Below are 18449 nucleotides of genomic sequence, written 5' to 3' on the forward strand. Positions count from 1 at the left end.
GCTAGCAATTATAGTCTTGGCTACACTAATCGTCTAATGCTTCCCCCAGGCTAAGTGAACTGAAAAAATAACAGTATTTCCATTCTGATTAGATTGATAAAATATATATTTGCCACTTATCTAGAGCATTCTAGTAAAATAGAATTTACATAGTAAATGCTAGAAAACTTAGTGAAATCCTAGAAAACCTGCCATTGATTGACCCAATCAACTAAACTCAACATACAAAATCCAGGTAAGCCAAGAATTTTTAGATTCAAGAATACCAGAAGTCTTTGGTACATGGATTTGAGTCCTGACTCTTTCATTAATTTGGGTGAATCATTTAACTTTTTTATGACCCTGTTTCCTCATCTTAAAAAGGAAAAGCGACCGAGGCTGGGATAGCTAGATGATATCTTAGGTTGCTTCCAGCTCTAAACTCTAAAGGGTCTCCAGAGATCCAGGCAAGTCTAAGATGGAAACGTTGAATAGATTAATTCAAGAGTAAGTACTGGTACCTGTTTCCCAGTCCCACTTTTCCCCCTCCCTCAATGCACATTGATTTGGGGCCACCCAAAGTCACACAGAAGCCCTGGGACACCCGAGGGCATAAAGGAGGCACGGGGTACTTTGACGGTTCCTGTCACGAGCTGTTTTCATTGTCACTTATCCACTCTGAGTGGTGTCTGGGGGCGCGTCAGTGGAATGGCATCCCTTTGTACCCACCCACCTAGAGGAGCCTCTTTCCTCGGTGCCTTTCACGTGGCTCATCAAGCACGTGGACCTCCTCCATCCCAATGGCATCACCAACCGCGGGCTGCCGGTGGTTGTGTTAACTCAGGGAACTAGAGATTTTGTTTTTTCTACCAGATTTCAAGACAAAAAAAAAAGAAAAAAAAACCTTTGCTTTTTAAAAACCCTAACAACTCCTTTACAAGGGGCCTTCACTTTATACAATTAAGTACCGTTGATACAGAACGAATCAGGAATTGCACAACCAGTGTCCTCCCCTTCACTTGGTTCTTGCACATACTACTTGCACCAGGCACTGTGCTGCTTCCTCGAGTTATATTAATGTAAACATTGCGAACACCCCTTGCTTTGGGTTCACTCAGGACTCCGCGCACTTACAGCAGCCCGACTGCTTCCGGCACTCGCCCCGCCCACACCTGCAGGCTCCGCCCCTGGGGCCGCCGCGCTCCCAGCAGGCGCCGCGCGCGCAGTCGCCCCGCCCCTCAGGCCCGCCCCTGCAGGCTCCGCCCCTGGGTCCGCCGCGCTCCCAGCAGGCGCCGCGCGCACACTCGCCCCGCCCCCTGGCCCGCCCGCCCCCTCGCGGCGCTGGGCGATGGCGGAGTTGGACATCGGGCAGCACTGCCAGGTGGAGCACTGCCGGCAGCGAGGTGATGGAGGAGGGCCCCGCCCGGGCCGCGGGAGACCCGGTCCCCGCTCTGCCACCAGGAACGGTGGCGGCGGGGGAGGGGAGGCCCGGGGCGGCCGGGCGCCCCCTGTCTGTGGCGCGAGCTGCGCTGGGGCTTCTCTGCCGCCCCCAGCCTTTGGGACAATCGAGGGGTCTCGGTGCTCGGGAACCGTGCAGTTCCTGGAAACGCACCTTGCAGGGTGCACTGTGGTTCCCGAGGGCGCCTTGCCGGGCCGTCGCGCGGGGAGGGCGGACTCGCGTTCCCCTCGGAGCCCGCCCCGGCGACCCTGGGCGAGCGGCTTCTCGCTGCCACGCTTTGTGTTTAACCTGTGCCTTACCTGTCCCCGGGAGGCGCTGGGCGAGGTCAGTGTGTAATCTGGTTTTCCTGGGCTCCTCGGGAGACGAGCTTCTCGGGAGACGGCCCTTAGCTTTCACCAGATCCTCCGAGGGATCCTGACCCTGCGTCCCCCGCCAGGGGACCCTGACCCGGTCCCTGCTGTCGTTCTTTGCTTCTGAGGAGCACCCGTTCAGCAACCATTTGCCGAGCGTCTGTGTTGGTGCTGGGACCCCACCGAGCCTATAAAATACGGGCTGGTCGTAGAACAGCTTTCAGACTCGTAAGCTGCATGTTAGAGCACTGATAACAAGGTGGCGATGTTCTTTGTCCACGGAACGAAGACGCCTGCGATGCGCGCATCCAGTGGGATAGCCAGTGGGCGTGGGGCACAGGCCTTAGGATTTCTTACATCTGCGAAGGCGCGGCCCTGAAACGTCAGAGCCCGCAGAAGGCTCAGTCTTTGGTCCCTGGGTTTCACTCCAAAGGGGTGCTGTCCCATTTGGCTCATGCTACTGTACGATGGCAAATCTCACCTCCCAGTGCTGCTTCAGCCACGGGTAGCAGGTACCTACCTGAGTGACTGGTGAGGGCTCCGAGGTTCAGCGCAGATTAGTGGGAGGCCCACGGTTGATTAGTGATACCTGCTGCGGGCTGCGGGTGAACAGACCCCGTCCCTGCGAGGCCCTTGTTGCTTACAGCAGCTCTCTGCGTATGTATCTTGCACCACTGGCCATGTAAGACCCTGTGCTTCCTTGAAGAGCTTTCATACGGAAGCTTGGCCGGTTGCTGCTGACTAAGTTATGTATCTCAGGTATACCTGATGACCCCTGACAAGTCCCCCCTCATCTACTTTTTCTAAGGTCATCATCTCCCTTTCCAACTTCAGGTGTCTCTTAAAGTGTAAATATCTGAGATGAGGCCAGATTATCTAAGTCTAGGTCTAGTGGAGAGGGGTTAATATTTCAAGTATGTTAGGTGAGTATCCCAGATTTCCTTTAGCTTCTGGATGGCTAGCAGGATGCTGTCAGGTGTCAGGAAATCATCATGAGCTTAATTCTTCCCCTGCGTCCTCTTTGGTTTGTAGCTAATGTTTACATGGCCACTAAAAGTCTCAAAATAGCAACTTTGTACAGTTTTTCCAATTTGAAAGAGACATAAAAGTTTTGCAGAGTATTATATGCTTCAGTTGCCTTGTGTTGTTGATAAACGTACACAAATTCTCTTGGTATGAAACATGCTTACAGTATCAGCTTTCAGAACAGTGACAATTCCTTAAGCCCAGTTCTCAGGTGAAGGAATAACTGTATTTTGGCTCTCTTGTCCCACAAGCAGAATTACCCACGGGTCCCTTTTGGTTATAAGAGGACCCCATCTTTCTGTTTCATGTTAAGATAACCTGTGGGATGAGCTCTTTTGGGGGCAATTACAGCTTTCTGTACAGTGCAGGCCTTTTGTTTTCACTTTATAAAATTGATGTCCTTGAGTATATCCTGCTTGGCTCTATATTGTAATAGGAGGTACAGTCAAAAACAATTTAGAAAGTAATTGATTGTATCTAGTGGTGAACAGTCAGTTGCCACATCTGGGAATGGATACTGTCATGTACTTTCCAAAAATTCAGTTCCCAGCTTAGTGACTTAGTCCTAACTTAGTTGTTCCTCCACAGCAAGGAAGAACACAATTCAGGATTCAATTTTACAGTATCAATGACTCTATGTATTGAATTTCTGGAATTTCTTTGAAAACATCACCACCTAGTCACCACAGGCTTTTTTCTCGGAGTTGAGTATATTCAAAAGAAGTGAATTGTTGTAATTATCTTATTAATTATAGTTACTATCTTACTAGTCATATCTTTTGTGTATATCATTTTGTTTTTATAATTACCCTGTGAAGTAGGTATAGCATATAACATAAATATATATATATATGTATATATGTATACCGTGTTTCCCCAAATATTAGACCTACCCCGAAAATAAGCCCCAGTCATCAGCCAGACAGATGTATTTAGTATGTTATGATGATGTTCCAGAAGAAGATGACATGACTGTATTTGAATAAATGTACATTGTTGTACATGAAAAAGAAGACATCACTGAAAATACACCCTAATGCGTCTTTTGGAGCAAAAATTAATATAAGACCCCGTCATATTTTCGGGGAATCACGGTATATATACACATACACGCACAGACACTTATCACCTAATAATAGAGCTTTGGTTTTTTTGTACATATATGTGTGTGTGTTTACCTTTATAAAATAGTATATATATATACTATATATATATAGTATATATATATATAATATATATATATTATTATATATATAATATATATATAATAAATAGTATATATATATATACTATTTATATATATATAAAATAGTATATATATATATATCTCCCCAAGGCTCTACTACTAAGTAACTTGCCTAGCATTGATAGATTAATAAACAGTGGAGTCAGAATTGAAATCCAGGTTTTTCACTTCAAATGCAGGATTTTTGCAGCATGCAGTCCTCAGAAACAACACCTCTTAAATCTGGGAAATAAAAACAAACCAAAAAGACAACCCCCCTTTTTGGCTCTGGCATGCTTCTATTAGTAACACTTACCTCCTTCCTTACCATCTAGTTACTCTCTCAGGACTTGAGATTGCCATAGCTTTTGTTTAACCACTGCCGACCACATTAGGGTGTTGGTCAAAAAGGAAAGTCATCTGTAGAGGCAGTGCAGTAGTTTAAGAAAGAAAACGAAATCAAAATCAGAAACTGACCAGTAAATACAACATTTTTTCTCAATTTTAGATTTCCTGCCATTTATATGTGATGCTTGTTCAGGAATATTTTGGTAAGTTACATTTTTATGCAAGATTTGCAAGTAGTTTTAGAGTTGTAATGCGGGGTTGATTTCTGAACAACAGAATGATTTAAAATAGTTCTTATTTTAGCCATTGATATTTGATATTCGTTAGGGTCATCACTTGGAAAAAACAGACTAGTCATAGACTCTGATACTTCTGCGTATATGTGGCTAATCTTTAAACTTCCAGAGATGGCATTATTTATGTGTGTGGTTTTTATGTAAAAGTTGTATTAGTGTCTTTTAATCACAGGGCGAGAACATCTCCAAAATATAAAGAATATGGGAACAAAATCTAGCTATAAATATGATATAAATATAATATAAATATAAAGTTATTCTTTATTTCAATTAATAAAATGAAAAGAGCCCAATCTATACATTTCGTAAATTGGCTATCACATGTCCTTTGTACACACATAACATTCAAAGTCAAACCCAGGAACTAACCAAGGATTTTGGAAAATGCGTTTTCTCTGTGATTAAACTTTTCTTGAATCAGGCATTTAATTTATTAAATAGAGCACTGAGAGAACAAATTCTTTTCAGAATATAATTGAGAAAGATTTATTAGAAGTAAGAAAAGTAATGCATATTTTAAATCATCAGAGCTAGAATGCTCCTTGGACATTTTATTATTGATGGTCTTTGAAAAATAAAAGGAATCAAAAGGTTCTTTTGTGTGTCTTTTCACACACCTCAAGCGCTCAAAGTGAAGGTAATTTAGAGTGGTGAATTATTTTTACTCACTGAAGTTGAACAGTTGTGGTTTTAAAACTTTGGAGACTACAGACACTCCATCTTTTATCTGGCATTTCAGTGTATTCTTATATAGAGAGTTCTTAATGTGGTGTAAGGGTAATTAATGTTAAGGACACTAACCGTGAAAACAGCTCAGATTACTGCCGTTATCTCAAATGCATTATTTGATTGCGTTTAAATAAACACTCGTTTTTTTAAATTATTTAAGCCTTGAACACAGAAGCCGAGAGTCGCATAACTGTCCTGAGGTATAGTAACGTTCTCCTATCTAATAACATGTATTTTGTTCAGATTTTGAAGACATTTCAAGCCAGTCAGTGTACCACAGAGTACTGTTTGGTTTACTAAACTGATTATTCAAAGAGGCTATTACTTCACTTATATTACGTGTGTCTGTTTTAAAGAAAAATTGGTCTACTTGGTATTTATACATTTTTAGTCTTAGAATTCTTCTTTCTTTACACTTGAGTTCTGTTTAGGTGGCCCACGTAGAGCTCTGGGCTCTACATTTATAAATCTACAATGAAATTAACGTCCTCGTCACATACTCCTTCCAGTTTCCTTCACTCTTGTGTTCCTTTCCCCTGGGGTCTGGTGTTAGATTCTGTGGTAATAAATTGTCAGCCTTAGCCCACTGGGAAGAAACCAAGAAAATCCCCAGTATGATTCTGACCTAATAGATGATTAAGAAAAGGGCTGGCAGACGGAAACCAAAGCATCATCCTTATTAGGGATAAAAGATAAAGTAAATGATGAAGCTTTTAGTGTAGAGCCGGATGAGTCCACAAAGGAAGGCCAGAATTAGGCAGATTTGCCCACCAGTCAGTCACAAGAGTGCTGGGCCTCCTTGAATTCCAAGTTCTGTTCCAAGAGGAAACAAGAGAAAGCTGAGCCTACTGTGTCTAATGTAATTTTCTCAAATTTGACAGTCAGATAAATGGCTCCACCTCGCTTGAGTCAGAGAGAGGCAGGAAGTTAAACTGAATTCACTCCATTGGAAAAGAAGTATTTGCCTCACACTTTTCAGTGGGTATTTATTCCTGCCCACCATTTACTGAGCACTTTACCAAGGATTTTTATATCTGCTGTAGAAAATTAAGGTTAAATGAGCTGTGGTCAGAACATATCATTATGAAAACTGACTTTAACCCTCTGTGTCATGGATAAACGTATAATTTTTAAGTGTTCATTTAGATATTTAACCACTTCAAATTGCTGTAGAAAGTGGGCATGACTTGCCATATGAGGGTGGATGAGATGACTACCTGAACGTATTATCATGGGGGCATCTTTGTGTGGGACTGGTACAAAGTAGAAGACTAAAATTATAAAGAGAAACTGAATAGTCATTTTAACTTGACTTAGAAGATAAATACACCACAGTAGGAATATTATGAAACTATAGCACAGTCAACACAGCGATCATTTCTCATACAAATATTTAGTATAATCTTTAGTGAGAGTGTGTAAGTTGCTCTTACAAGTTTAAACAAAAGTAATGTGAATGTTGCCTTCCAAAATAGATTTGATTTGCTTTATATGTGAAATATAATGTCACTTTTCCTCCTTTGCCTTTCCAGGTGACTGTCATCAATGAGAAACTGAAGTCAGACACACATTCATCTTACCCATGCTCATTCAAGGACTGTGCTGAAAGAGAGCTTGTACCAGTTCTGTGTCCTCACTGTGAGAAGACTTTTTGCCTGAGGTGATCATTCAAACCACGCAGACTCTGTGTATCTGTTTAATCGGTATGCACGTATATGAACCAGTGTCACTCTTCTGTTGCTCGTAGACACCGTCATCAGTCAGATCATGAATGTGAAAAACTGGAAGTTCCTAGGCCTCGTATGGCTGCCACTCAGAAACTTGTTCAAGACATTATTGGCAAGTATCAAGAAAGCTTGTTTTGTGGCTTTCCTTATTGTTGTATGTTCTGTTAGTTCCAAAGCTCCTGCTTCTTATGTCTGCTTGCCAGTATGGAAGGCGCTGTTAACAGCCCCAGTGGTTATAATTTGCTGTAGATTTTGATGACATTCTTGTGACAGTATTTCTTACAAGGCCTACCTGACCAATGAAGATTTGGAGATTCTATAGAAGTATCCTATAGATGTTCTCCTTTGCTGGGCCACTTAGATCAGCTGGTTAACCATTATGGCTATAAATGGGATTAATGAGGCTGAAGTAGTGGTTTGTCGTCTGTAAACACTACGCTTTAAGCCTAGTTAGCTGTCCTATGAATGCTGCTGATAATCTGAGGTGTCTGTGACTTAGTCTGTCTGCCACATGTAAGTTCTCCAGAATTTTCTCGATTGTTAAGGATGCTACCTTTATGAAAATCTATAACCAATCTTAAAGTTCTCTGTAGAAGTCTTAGTGATTAGATTAAATAGGCTTCGGTTGGAAAGAAGAACATAACAATGAGTTTTTTGATGTGGATGTTGCTTCCATTGATCATGTAAGTATAATACCTACAAAATGAATGTGGCCTCTATATTTCCGTTGGGTGTAATTTGTGTACATTTCAGAGCCATAATGAATAATAGTTCATAAAACTCTGGAAAATGCAATGTAGAAGTTCTTATGTGCTTAAATGCGTATCCTTATTTCTTAGATTCCAAGACAGGACAGACAGCAAGTAAGCGACGGAAAGGTGCAAAAAATAGTGAAACAGCTGCAAAGGTAGCCTTGATGAAATTAAAGATGCATGCTGATGGAGATAAGTCACTGCCACAGGTTGGTCTTACAGATTTTGAAAAACAAAACAGTTTAAGTATCATAGAAGCTCCCTTCCACTCTTCCTTCCCGTCAAGTAACAACTAACCCGAACCTGAAGTGTATCATTCCTAATATGACATGGTCTATAGCTACATAAATGATACATGGTTTTGTGAGATTTTCCACTTCACAGAAATGTCAAGGAACCATATGTATCCTCTGTCAACTTTTTTTTCACTTGGCATCATGTTTTTAACATTTATCCATGCTGACACATTTAGTCTAGTTCATTCATTGTGATAGCTGCATAGTATTCCATTGTGTATATATTCCACATTTATTCATTCCCTTAGTGAACAAGATTCAGAATGTTTTCAGTTTTTTTTTGCTGTTGTAAACTGTTCAACAGTGAACATTATTTTATGTGTGTCAGAATGTTTCTCTAGGGCAGTCCCTTTAAAACTATATAATATCAATTACATTTTATATAACAGCCCAGTACACATATGCATATATACATACATGCATACATATATACATACATGCATACATACCTTAACAGAGTTTCACGTCGTCTTACAACTATGTAGTGTACACTCTGATATTTTTTATTCTATTTTATTTTAAAGATCATTGATTTTATAACCCCTAAAGAATTGAGATCCTCAGATTGAAAAATGCTACTCTAGGGAATATATTGAGAAATAGAAAAGCTGGATCATGGGATTTGCTCATCTTCAGCTTTACTAAATGTCAGCTTTCTCCTGTCAGTGGTTGTACTGATTTATCTCTTTCCTGTCTGAGAGTTTCAGCATTTCCTGGCAACACTGGGTATTATTCATTGTTACAGTTTGATAGATGTGAAGTGATATCACACTGAGGTTTTAAGTTCAGTTTCCCTCGTGACTACTGAGATTCTGCTACTTTCCACACGTTTGTTGGCTGTTGACTTTGTTCTGTGAATTATTTGTTCATATCTTTTGCCCATGGTTTTCTAGTGGGTTGTTTGGCACTTTATAGATTTACAAGATTCTTTATATGTTCTGAAATCTAATTCTTTTTGATTCAGTTGTGTTGCACGTATCTTCTCTCAGTCTGTGGTTTTTGATCTCTTTAGTGGTCCAGACTTAAAATTTTAATACACTCAAACTTATTCATGATTTCCTTAAGATTTATACTTTGAAAAATATATTGTTTAATATTTTTCTTATATTTTCCTTTAAAAGTTTTTATTTCATATGATTTTTTGTTTGTTTGTGTAGCTCTTTATCCCATCTGGAATGTAATTATAAGTAAGTAGAGGTAAAGATTTCTACACCCTCCACCCCGGAATGCATTACCTGTTGTCATAACATAAGATAACAAAGAGTTCATCCTTGTAATGACACATCTGTCACACAACACATTGTTCTGTATGTGTGGGACTAGTTTGGGAATCTCAACTCAGTTCCTTTTTGCTATTTGTCTGTCTGCGTCAATATCAAACTGTCTTAATTACCATAGCTTTATAATAAGTAGGGTAAGTCTCTCCTCCTTATTCTTTGCTTTCAGCCATGTCTATTTTTGACCATTTATTCTTCTGTAAAAAATTTGGGATCACTTTGTCCTGTTCTGTGAAATTGTGATTTTGATAGGAATTGTGCTAAATTTTAGATTAGAACAGTTGACCTCTCTAGAATTTTGACTCTTCCCATCCATGTTTATGGTCTGTTGTTTCAACTTTTCTTTAGGTGTTCTGTTATGTCTTTAAATAACATCCTGTAATGCTTACCGTACATATCTATATGTCTTTTCTTAGGCTCTTCATAATTTTTGCTGCAATTATAAACGATACCTATTTTTTAAGTAATGTTTTCTTAATTATTTATTACTGACTGTTGTATGTAATCCTTCTATCCCGCAAAGAAATTCCTAATTATTCCCATAGTTCATAGATTTTGCTGCAATGGTTTCTGTGCAGTCATATGACAGTTCTGTGTTGCTTTTTTTAAAAAAAAATTTTCTTTCCTCTTCCTCCTCCTCTGTTATTATTATTTGTCTTAATGAATTGGCTGAGCTCCAAAACAATGTTGAATAATATGGCTCATAACAGGCATCTTCGTCATGTTTCTGACTTTAATCCAAATGATTCTGAAGTTTTATCATTAAATATTATCTTTGGTACAGATATTTGATACTAGCTTTTATCAGGTTAACAGTATTTTTCTACTCCTAGTTTGCTAGGAATTTATATCATGAATAGGTATTAAGTTTTGCTGTAAGTTTTTTTCCTACATCTAATACGATGATCATGGTGGGTTTTTTCCCCCTTATCAATGGGATAAATTACATTGATGAATTTTTCTGTTGTTAAATCACCCACATATTCTGGGGTAAACCACTTGACGCTGGTATACAATTCTTTTAAAATGCACAGCTAAATTGATTTTGTAATATGTTATTTAATGTTATTTTGTGGCATTAATAGCAAGATTATACTAGTAAAATTAGTTGAGTAGCTTTCCGTCCTCTATTCTTTGAAACAATTGTAGAGGGTAGGGATTATTGGTTCTTGAAGGTTTGGTAATGCTTGCTATAACCTTTGGATCTATTGCCTTTTTGAGAGGAGAATTTCTAATACTATCTCAGAGTGTTAAATAGTTTTTGGTTCATTTGGCTAATCTGTTTCTTCTGAAATAAATTTTGGTAAATAATATTTTTCTTAAAAATTTCTGATGTAGACTTTCTAGTTTATTGTTATAAAGTTGTTCGAGTTATTCTCTTATGTTCCAAAATCTCTACTGTGTCTTCCAGTATCGTTCCATTTCATTCTGGTTAATATTTCCACTAAGTTGCATCATTAGAAAGTAGTCCTCTGACCAGGAGAAGAGAGGAAGAGATGTCACCAGACAAAAAACAGAGGTCTATTTCATATACATAATCTGTATCTTAACTTTTTTTATTTTTACAGACAGAAAGAACGTACTTTCAGGTTTTCTTACCTAAGGGGAGCAAAGAGAAGAGCAAACCAATGTTCTTCTGCCATCGATGGAGCATTGGGAAGGTCATCGACTTCGCAGCTTCTTTAGCTAGTCTTAAAAATGACAATAACAGACTAACAGCTAAGGTAACAACTCGTTAGAATGACTTCTCCCTAAAACTGTTAGGATATGCTGTACTCGTACAAGTATGTTTGTTTGTTACAGTGTGATTTATTTCTCTCTTAACAGAAACTAAGGTTGTGTCACGTGACTTCAGGAGAGGCCTTACCTTTGGATCACACTTTGGAAACCTGGATTGCCAAGGAGGATTGTCCTTTACATAATGGTGGAAATATTATCTTGGAATATCTTAGTGATGAAGAACAGTTTTTAAAAAATGTTGATTCTTACTTAGAATAGTTTCACTCAAGACTCAAGCCAGAAATCCACAAGGAAAATTCTATGTTAAGTTGGTTTCTTTTACTACAAATACTATATATATTTATTATTTTTAAAATTTTAAAAAATAAATTTGTTTTATTTTAAATGTATTTCCGTGATGTCATTTACAATGATCAGTTTCCTACTAAATGGAATTTGAATTTTTGTGCTTTCAAGTTTATGAGCTGACACTCGATTATTAGCAAATTCTTGTATTTAATTATGAGCTGACACTCGATTATTAGCAAATTCTTGTATTTAATTAGCATTTAGATGCTGTAGTAACCACAACAAAGGTGTACTTCCTGTTTGGTTAACGTCTGCTGTTGATGGATGGTGACTCTGCCCCCTGTCATCTTTACGCCAGGATATAAACTGAATGTTTATATGTTTCAATGTCCTTTTTGGGACACCGCCATTCTTATGGCAGAGGGAGGAAGAAATGGCTCTTAGGAGATACAGTATCACTTTTTAGGCAAATAACATGACCAAGCTAGCATGATGCGGCCAGGAAGTACAGTCTTACTATCTACCTACATGGTGATGTATGCATTGATGTGTCTGCGTGAATGAGAGAAACCTAGACATCATCTCATTCACGCCTCAAGGTTTTTGGACGAGGTGTCTCAGACCTCGGAAGGGGAAATGATTCTTTTGGTGTCACCTAACTCCTTGGGGCATATCTCTGATACAGGTCCTCCTCCAGTGGGATTTACTTTTTGTTTGTTTGTTTGTATGAATGTATTACAAGTGAGAAGAAAGATGAGGTAGCTCAACTTCATTAGTCTCTATACCGAAGCAAAATACATGCCAAAAGTAACTCCATTTTACTGACACATTAAAATTAATGCTTCAGGCCGATTTATTCCATCTATTTTCAACAAAGTACTACTGTATAGAAGGAATAGAAATAATTTCTATTCTTTGTCCCTTTTCCATTTTAATTATCATGGGCACGTATAGTGGCTTTAGGTTTAATTAAAGGAATAAACTCAGAATGTTCATTTCATCTCTGATTTTTGCTTCATATTATTTTCATGCAAAGAATGGAGATAACTTCCAACTTACAGCAGCTGCTTATCCCTTCATTTATAATATCCTAGTTTTTGGAGTACCTACTAAGTGTAAGGAGTTGATTCTCATTACGGTGGATACAATGAAGGGCTGTACTTATAACTACAATGCAAAGCAGTGTAGCAAGTCCCAAATGAATAGATAGATAAGAAGTATAGCTATGTTCCAATAGCTCTTTTATCACAAACTGTGAGACCAGAAGTAGAAATAATCCTTAAATACATTCCCAGGCACCAGAAAGTTTTAATACCAACTAATACCTTAGCATCTTGTCATATTATTTGCACATATAGGTGATCGACACATGTCTCATGAATTGAGCTAAAGCTAAATTTACCAGAAAAAATACCAACGGGGGTTGAGAAGAGGGGAGGTGAGGCTGGCAGAGACTGAGTTATACCCAGGGAGAAGGAGAAGGAAGAAGTGGTCTTGCCAATGATTAGACAGAGAAGAGACAAAGCGGCATGGAGGGAAGGACATATGTCAGTAGGCGTACCAGTGGTGAGTTATGTCTGGTGCCTGAGAGTGGAGCAAAGTCGGCTGGAGGACACACAGGATCAGCATCCTCAGGCTCTAGGGACCAGAGGTCCCCACTGAGCCATCTCCTAAAGAGAGCAAGGGTATGGGTGAGAGCGCCCCCTAGCGTCTCGTTTCCAAATTACTCTGCCATCAGGCAGCTCGCTCTCGGGCTTTCTTTCAAGGCTTTAAGTGCAGTATGCTCAATGGAATTTTAGGGTTTGACTGTCCCCACCCCACCCTAGTATCTGTCCACTTGCTTGCAGATAAGTAGAATTGTGAGTAGAAACCCATAAGTAGTTTTAAATTCAGATAAATAGTTGTAACAACATTATGATGCAAATGAGCTTCAGTTTGAATGTAAACAGCCAGGAATGAATGATAGATTATTAAATTTTCCCCGATTTCTCAGGGTTTACTGGCGGCAGTTTCTAGAGAGTAAGGAGAAGACTTAGAGAACCTGATGGAGGGGAAAGTTTGCAGACAGAGGAATCTGAGGAAAACAAAAGGAACGTTCCTCACATCTTTGACCTGGGCGGCAAAAATTGTGAGTTAAAATATTTGGTCACGTAACTGGAAAAGGAGCTTTGGTTTCACAAAATTTCTGATTTGTGTTTGTTTATTTTTGTTATTGGAACTAGGGAGGTTACCTGGGAACTTAACTGGAACATCACAGAAACAGTTCTGTTTTCAACTTTGGTACAATGTAGCTCATTTTTCTTGATGTGGTACCTGGAAATACAATTTATGAAATATAGGGTCTGTTGCATTTGAAAGATGAACCCACATAAATAGAAGTTTTAAAAAACTTCTAAAAATATCCAATAAAAATTGCTTTGGTGATTTTAAAGGAACAATTATTTTATGACCTAAAATACTTAATCTAAACTGTCATTGTTGCATTTAACAACAGATTGTGTCACATTACATGAGGGATCCGCTGAAACGGTTTTATGTTCAGAGACTACTAGATCCATAGGCTTCATAGTAGATAGTTGTAGTGGGGTTTTTTTTGTTTGTTTTCTTGTTCTTTTTTCTTGATTTATTTTTTTCTGCTTAGCATCAGAACCCCCTCCTCTTGTTTGGGAAACACTCAGTTATGGGAGTGTGTGGGTTGAAGTCCAAAAAGCCTGATCCTTTTCCTCATTCCTGGCAGCCAAGGCATGGGCGTCTGGCCTAAGCTGGGTCAGCCAAGTGTCCTCGCCCTTGGCTGAGTAGGGAGCAGTGTCACAAGGAAGGAGTGACAGATTAGAATTAGTGTCCGGGGGGCTTCCTGTGCCCCATGTGTCAGGGTCTGAGTGGCAGCAGCTCTAGCCCCGTACCCGGGTGGTACCTTTGGCCGTGCATGCAGCCACCTGCTTTCCTTGGCTCCCAAGCTATCTGGTAACCCTCCAGGAAATCGTTTCCTCTTTAAGGGCACCAAAAGCAGCTGCAGGTCTTGCCTGAGACAACCACTCTTTAGAATTGTAGGAACTCGATGAGCAGCCTAAGAATTTGGCCAGGCCGGTTTATGGACTCTGGTTTTCTAAGGAGTGAGGAGCCCACCAGCCGAAGCTCCAGGAGGGCCGAGACCTCACCTGGCTTGATCACTGGTACACCCAGCGCCAAGCCAGGGCCCCAGTGAACAAGTCCAGTAAATACTTACTTCGTTTTGACTTGAATGAATAGTAAACAGCGACATGTAGGCCTCCTCAGTATCTATTTTAGATTTTCGGATCCTGACTGCTTTTAGTGTAGATTTTCCTTAGGAAGAAAGAACACTCAAAAATAGTGTCACTAAGGTTTTAAATTCAGATGAATAGGAGGCTGTTTCTTCATTAGCAGAAATGAGGAAGCTGGAAGGAAAGAGCTTAGGTTCCGGCTGTGATGAATAGAAACTTAAATGCTATGGCTTGTGCATTTAATAGCTACAAGTTGAACAGGTTGTGTCACTCACTAGATAGCTGTATTTGTTTGAAAAGTACAGCAGTCCCTCCTACTGAACTTTGATTCAGCAAAAACAACTGTTACCTCACAACCTCGGGGAGACCGGTGGGACTCCTGCACCAAGAATGTTTTCCAGTTCCTTTTTTAATGCCTTTGCTTATATGATTCAGCTTTCAAAATGATTAGAAAACTTTTTATTGTCTTGCTTTTGTCATTGGTGACTCTGGGAGAAGCAAGGAAATCATTTCTCAGTTTTCTGAATATAGAAAACACTGAAATACTATTTTTCACAAAGACCGAAGAAACTGTCGTCGTAAGATCGAGTTACAGAGATAAACGGCCAAACTCCAGCTACCTCTTTGTGCGGTTAGAAGAGCCTCACATGCTGCAGGTGGTAAACGTGACCAAGACCTTATCAGATGTGACAAACTTTATCATACACCTAGTGACACATGAAGAAGGAGAGACAAACCTGACCGTTCAGCTGTGGGCCTCTGAAGGTAGGCAAGAAAGACTCATTGAAGAAATAAGAAACGTCAGAGTCAGAGTGCTCAGACAAAGAGCAGACAGTCTTTTCCAGGCCTCAATGCACATTGATAGAAATATCCTCGTGCTTGTTCTACCCATGGTACTGCTGAATAAGTGTGCATTTGGCTGCAAGATTGAATTGCAGGTGTTTCAGACAGTGTGGAAGAGACCCTTGCCGGTAATTCTGGGGGCGGTGACACAGTTTTTTCTTATGCCATTTTGTGGCTTTCTTTTGACTCAGATTTTGGCATTGCCTGAGGCCCAGGCTTTTGGATTTGTGATGACCTGCACATGCCCCGGAGGGAGTGGAGGCTATCTGTTTGCTCTGCTTCTGGAGGGAGATGTCACTTTGGCCATTTTGATGAGTTGCACGTCAACATTATTGGCCCTGATAATGATGCCTGCCAATTCCTACCTGTACAGTAGGGTGTTAGGCCTGTCTGGTACATTTCATATTCCTGTTTCGAAAATTATGTCAACACTCCTTTTCATACTTGTACCGGTATCAGTTGGAATACTCATCAAGCGTCGACTGCCCAAAAAAGCAAACCACCTGGAGAGAATCATTAGACCTCTGAGTTTTATTTTAATGTCTGTAGGGATTTATTTGACTTTCAGAATGGGGTTAATGTTGCTAAAAACAGTTAACCTAGAGGTGCTTCTGTTGGGTGTCCTCGTTCCTGCTTTGGGTTTGTTGTTTGGGTACTCCTTTGCTAAAATCTCTAGGCTGCCTCTTCCTGTTTGTAAAACTGTTGGTATCGAAAGTGGGATGTTAAATAGCTTCTTAGCCCTGGCCATTATCCAGCTCTCTTTTTCCCAGCCGAAGGCAGACTTAGCTTCTGTGGCTCCTTTCACAGTGGCCATGTGTGCTGGATGTGAAATGTTACTGATCCTTCTGTTCTACAAGGCTAAGAAAAGATGTACCCTTATCACAGAAGCTAAAAGGAAACAAAGTCCCCTGATCTAACAAAGCATGACAGAAATCCTATTCGGAATGAGGTACTGTGGGAAATTCAAAGAATATCTAAAATGATGCCTGCTCTTAACCCAATTATAATCTAACTGAAAATGTGACACTCGGAGGGGATACATACATCATTATATGTGCTAAACAAACACCCAATGGGTAGTACGAAAGTTAATTGTACAGGAGTTCAGAAGAAGGAAACCGCTTTCCAGCTGTGCTGGTTTGGAAAGGTTTTAGAGTTGCTTTTGAATATGATACTTCATTATGGCCTCATAAGTGGGAAAGAACAATTTAAAAACACCTTGTGTAGTGATTATGATAATATCCCAAGTATTTACAGAAGGGGTGTCCACATAACAGGCATTCAGTAAATGCTCATAGTATTAGGCCATTTTTGTTTAGTTTGCCAGCCAATAAGACAACCAAAGTTCTTTTCTTTTCTATTTTCACCAAATTCAGTATACAAATACCAAGATTTATGAAAGACATGCTTTGGCATGGTGGAGGATGGTTATTATTCACTTTATAAAATGATAATTGCCTACATGGAATCGCTTACTACTGAGTCCTTCACACAGAAATCTCCACGTAGGGGTTTAAAATATAATGAAGCTTGCACAAATTTAGCTTGTTTACATTTTCATGAACCTCTTTACTGATTGGGAGACAAGTGCCCTGCTGTTCTAGTAGCACTGTCTCATTAACCTCGTGACCCCAAACAAAACACTTCTCTGCCCTTCAGTTTTCAAATCTGTAAAACGAAGAGACTCAACCGAGGTTTAAGATCTTGTTCAACTCCCGAGTCTGTGGCCCTGGCATAAAACTCTAGGACCCAGCACCGTGGGCAGGGTGACGGGCTGCAGAAGGTTCAGGTTGATGCCGAGTGAAGGCAGCAGCCAAAATGCGAGACCACATATTATTCGTTGAATTCCCTACAGTGTTTAGCGCAATGCCTCGACCAGACTAGATACTCATTAAACACTTATTGAAATAATTAATCAGTAACATCAATAAAGGTCAAGATCACAGTCTGGAGCCAGACTATGCCCGGGTCTGCAATTCCAGCTCTGTCAGCTGGATGACATTGGTCAAATTCCTTAAAATCTCTGCCTAATTTCACATGGGAAGTGGGGATAATGATAGCACCCACCTCAGGGTAACTGTTGTGAGGATCAAATGAGTTACTATGTGCAAGGTCCTCAGAATACTGCCTAACACACAGTAAAGTCATTAGTATTGTTACTCCGTGCATATGTGAATCATCTTCTACATTAAAAGCAGTTGAATATGTATCAATTGAACTTGGAATATACTTTATTTCTCTTATAGATGTATCAGAAAACAGATTTTTACATAATAAAATTTGTCTAATTTGGATTGGGATGAAGTTATTCAAGTTACTTCTTTTTTAAAAAATAGTGAGATGCATAAAGCATGCTAAATATTTTGCACAGCCATGATTGGTTGGAAAAAGGTAGACGGGTCTATAACCTGGACACCACGCCAGGGAGGCGGTTTTGTCCCGGCACCACGTGTGGCTGAGGCTGGAACCTGTCCCTCCCCACCTCTGTAACACCATGATAGATGATTTCAGGATGGGGAACAAGGACTGCAAATGCAGCTTTCCAATTGGCCCCTTTGGGGACCGAAGAGCAATGCACCAGGCACTGAGAACTCCGCATCCAGCTGGCCCGCGCACAGGACCAGACGAAAATCCTGAGGACTGGGTGGGACCGGTTTGCAACACGGTGCAGCCCGGATCTGAGCGGCCCTCCCCGTGCGCTAGAGGACCGTTCATTTCACTTTCCCGCAGGCATTTGGGAGCAGAACGGCCTGTTTGGCCTGCAGACGCTCTGAGTTACTTGAGAACAAGACGGAAGAAGGGAAGCGCAAAATAAAGAGGAAGGGAATTGTTTTTAAATGTCAGAAGAATGTGCAGGCAGGAAAAAAGGGAA

The 18449-nt window shown here is 40.2% G+C and overlaps 2 protein-coding genes across 2 annotated transcripts; both read left to right on the forward strand.

The window, feature by feature from the left end:
- Positions 1–1259: 1259 nt before the first annotated feature.
- ZFAND1 (zinc finger AN1-type containing 1) lies at positions 1260–11858 on the forward strand. Its single transcript, XM_033126849.1, has 8 exons — positions 1260–1382; positions 4548–4590; positions 5573–5612; positions 6945–7072; positions 7160–7251; positions 7979–8100; positions 11033–11188; positions 11292–11858. The coding sequence occupies exons 1-8, from the start codon at positions 1328–1330 to the stop codon at positions 11460–11462; spliced, it is 807 nt and encodes a 268-aa protein (XP_032982740.1). The 5' UTR covers positions 1260–1327; the 3' UTR covers positions 11463–11858.
- A 3200-nt stretch (positions 11859–15058) lies between these two features.
- On the forward strand, positions 15059–15840 carry SLC10A5 (solute carrier family 10 member 5). Its single transcript, XM_033126103.1, has 2 exons — positions 15059–15499; positions 15769–15840. Exons 1-2 carry the CDS (start codon positions 15178–15180, stop codon positions 15783–15785), a joined length of 339 nt encoding a protein of 112 aa, XP_032981994.1. The 5' UTR covers positions 15059–15177; the 3' UTR covers positions 15786–15840.
- Positions 15841–18449: the final 2609 nt, after the last annotated feature.

The sequence above is a fragment of the Rhinolophus ferrumequinum genome, chromosome 14, assembly GCF_004115265.2.
Source record: "Rhinolophus ferrumequinum isolate MPI-CBG mRhiFer1 chromosome 14, mRhiFer1_v1.p, whole genome shotgun sequence".
Lineage (NCBI taxonomy): Eukaryota > Metazoa > Chordata > Mammalia > Chiroptera > Rhinolophidae > Rhinolophus > Rhinolophus ferrumequinum.